General features: G+C 37.5%; 1 protein-coding gene across 1 annotated transcript; it reads left to right on the forward strand.

Moving 5' to 3' along the window:
- The first annotated feature begins 31 nt into the window (after positions 1-31).
- LOC124894419 (exosome complex exonuclease RRP46 homolog) lies at positions 32-2,280 on the forward strand. The gene is made up of 4 exons (XM_047405107.1): positions 32-1,539; positions 1,714-1,786; positions 1,897-1,964; positions 2,077-2,280. Exons 1-4 carry the CDS (start codon positions 1,513-1,515, stop codon positions 2,263-2,265), a joined length of 357 nt encoding a protein of 118 aa, XP_047261063.1. The 5' UTR covers positions 32-1,512; the 3' UTR covers positions 2,266-2,280.
- Positions 2,281-3,025: the final 745 nt, after the last annotated feature.

The raw sequence follows: 3,025 nt of genomic DNA on the forward strand, positions 1-3,025 counted from the left end.
GCTCTAATATTGGTTTGAATTTTTCGGGGTATGACAGTGAGTCAGAAATTTCAGAGCAGAAGGGAAAGCAAAGTAGGAAGATGTTATTGTACCAATTATGGCTGTCTAAAGAAAAAGACCAGTAATAGGAAAATAGGAAGAGAGAGGCAGTAGGAAAAATCTAGAGAAAGGGGCATATGATATCCCGTCTTTATAGGGGACATAACCATATAATTAACTCAAAGCATATTAGGTTGTAATCTGTAATCTGTGATTCAAAGAGCATTGTACAATGCATGTACAGAGGATATGGTGCTTAGGGACGAAGACATAATCACCTAGATGTCCCTTAGAGCCCAAGCATGGATTAGGACTATTAAAAATCCCTCTGTTTCACCTTTGAGGGATTAAAGACAATTGGGTCACATATATGTTATGAATTTTACTTATTGTTTATTTCTGTCTTTTCACTTTGTTTTTTCATTTACTCAATTAAGCATGAAAGCTGAACTGCAGATTCTAGCCACTTTATTTTGGGGGTAAAAAGAATTCCCATCAGTATATTATGATATTGGAGTGCCGTGTTACATTTATGCCCAATCTATGACAGTTTTGTTGATTGAAATAGGTTCGAACATCTTAGTTGGGTGGTCATGTGTCATCCAAAGCTCATGGTATCAGAAAGCTCATGCATTCAATGTGTTGTTGCAACTTTCTGACATAAAAGTAGTTTTGGCCTCTTGGGAATTTATATGCATTGTCATTAGTTGTTTTTGAGTGTTGGTCAATCAAGAGCTATCACATCCAAAAGGTGAAGGTGACGGAGATGAGAATGCTATGATGGATGTGTGGGTTTACTAGGAAAGATAGGATTCGAAATGAGCTTATTCTAGATAAGGTGGGAGTAACTTCGCTGGAAGTCAAGATGCGGGAAGCAAGGTTGAGATAGTTCGAGCATGTGATGAGGGGGTGCACAGATGCCCCAGTGCGGAGGTGTGAGAGCTTGTCTAGGAATGTATTTAGAAGAGGTAGAGTTAGACCGAAGAAATATTGGAGGGAGGTGGTTAGACATGACATGGAGCAGCGTTAGCTTACCAAGGAGATTACCCTAGATAGGAAGGTGTGGAGGATACAAATTTGGGTAGAAGGATAGTAGGAAGGATTGCATCCTTGCTAATACGTCGGAGGACTTTGTTTTGTTATTCGTGCTGTGGTGCTAGTTTTGTTTCGGAGTGTGTTATCATTTGTCGTATTACTTGGTGATCGTCTTGTTTATGTTATTATTGGGTGTGTTAATTACCTATTGTTTCTTGTTCCATTACTATTTTCTTCTAGACTGTTTTTGTCCTGAGTCGGGGGTCTATTGGAAACAACCTCTCTATCTGACCTCTGAGGTAGTGGTATGGACTGTGTACACTTAACCTTCCCAACCCTCCCCAGACCCCACCCCACTTTGTGGGAATATACTAGGGTATGTTGTTGTTGTTGTTTTGCTAATGATAGATCCAATCAAACTTACGTAGTTAAGTTTTGATGCAGGTTGTCAACGATGATGGAGCTGTATCCTTAGTTATTGAACTACTCCTGTCTCTACGGTTTAGACGATTTACACCCTGATATTTGAGAATGATCAGGGATCATCAATTTGAATAAACGATTACTGATGTTAAGATCATTCTTCAACCTTAATTTGCTCGTTAGTCAAGAAACTTCCTTAACTGCATTTTCCCTAAGCTCCTTCCATGTGCCATTAATGCATTATGTGCTGCCCTTGTGGATGCTGGAATACCTTTGAAGCACCTTGCTGGTACTAATCTTCCATGTGCCATATTGCAATGAAGTATCATTATTTGATGATTTACTTAATGTATCAACATGAGGAAAGATGAAATGATGGAGGCTTATTGTTTTCTGTAGTTGCAATATGTTGTTGTCTAGCAGATAGTGGACATATTCTACTGGACCCTAGCAAGCTAGAAGAGCAGGTTTTTCTGTTTAGTTTGAGTCTTTTAATTCAGGAAACCTTTTTAGCATTCTTAACTATCTTGTACTCATGCAACAGTACTGTTGTATAATTTTCTTACGTGATGATAACAGATGATGAAGGCATTTGTATATCTTATTTTCCCGAACTCTACATTATCTGTGCTTCCTGAAGAACCATTGAAAGTGAGAGGTGAACCCATGGAACATGGACTTATAGCATCTTCTACACATGGTGTAATGTCGGGTAAGATCAGAATCTATGTACTTACATTCCTAGTGCCATTTCTATCTTGTACTTGAAGTTCTTTTTTACTACTGAGATTGTTATATCATCAAAGTTATACCAGTATGGAACTGCTGATTTTGTTTTCTCTAGAATCAGTAGTCCATGCTTTTGAGATAGCACTATGCTTTTATTTTATATGGTTGGAGCTTTATTACCTCAAATTCTTTGTTATTCTGCCTGGTTGTGAAATTCTAGTTTCTGGTATGAGCTTGTTGTACATGCAATAAATTTGTCGATGCTGAGAGGTTAGTCAGCGGTTTGTTGATGCATCTTGTCGGTAATGGATAACTATTTGTCTGGTTTCTTAGTGATTCATCTCCTTACAAGAGATGCATTTTAGCTGGTCACTGTAATACATGTAGCGCATACATAACAATACCTTAATACAAGATTGACAAGAAAGACACAAAAACATACACCAAAATAGTCAACGATTTGAAGAACCGAGGACCCCCTTTGTTGGCCTCTCTCGGATTCATAAGAAGAACAAGAAAGGAAATGACATCAAGAGTAAAACACACTAAAAATAATAACAACACTTGATGAACAAGATGCAATAACAACAACACACGGTTACAAGACAAGAACACAAATGGATTACACTAGATATAGACAAACGATTACAAGAAAGTAAAGATAGATAGATAGACAAATGAAGATGTAATATTAACAATCTAAAAGCCTATTCCACTTTTGGACCTTTAATATCACACACAACCTAAACCTAAACAATCTAAAAGCTTATTCCACTTTTGGACCTTTAATATCACACAC

This window comes from Capsicum annuum, unplaced genomic scaffold (assembly GCF_002878395.1).
Source record: "Capsicum annuum cultivar UCD-10X-F1 unplaced genomic scaffold, UCD10Xv1.1 ctg73862, whole genome shotgun sequence".
In the NCBI taxonomy this organism is placed as follows: Eukaryota; Viridiplantae; Streptophyta; class Magnoliopsida; order Solanales; family Solanaceae; genus Capsicum; species Capsicum annuum.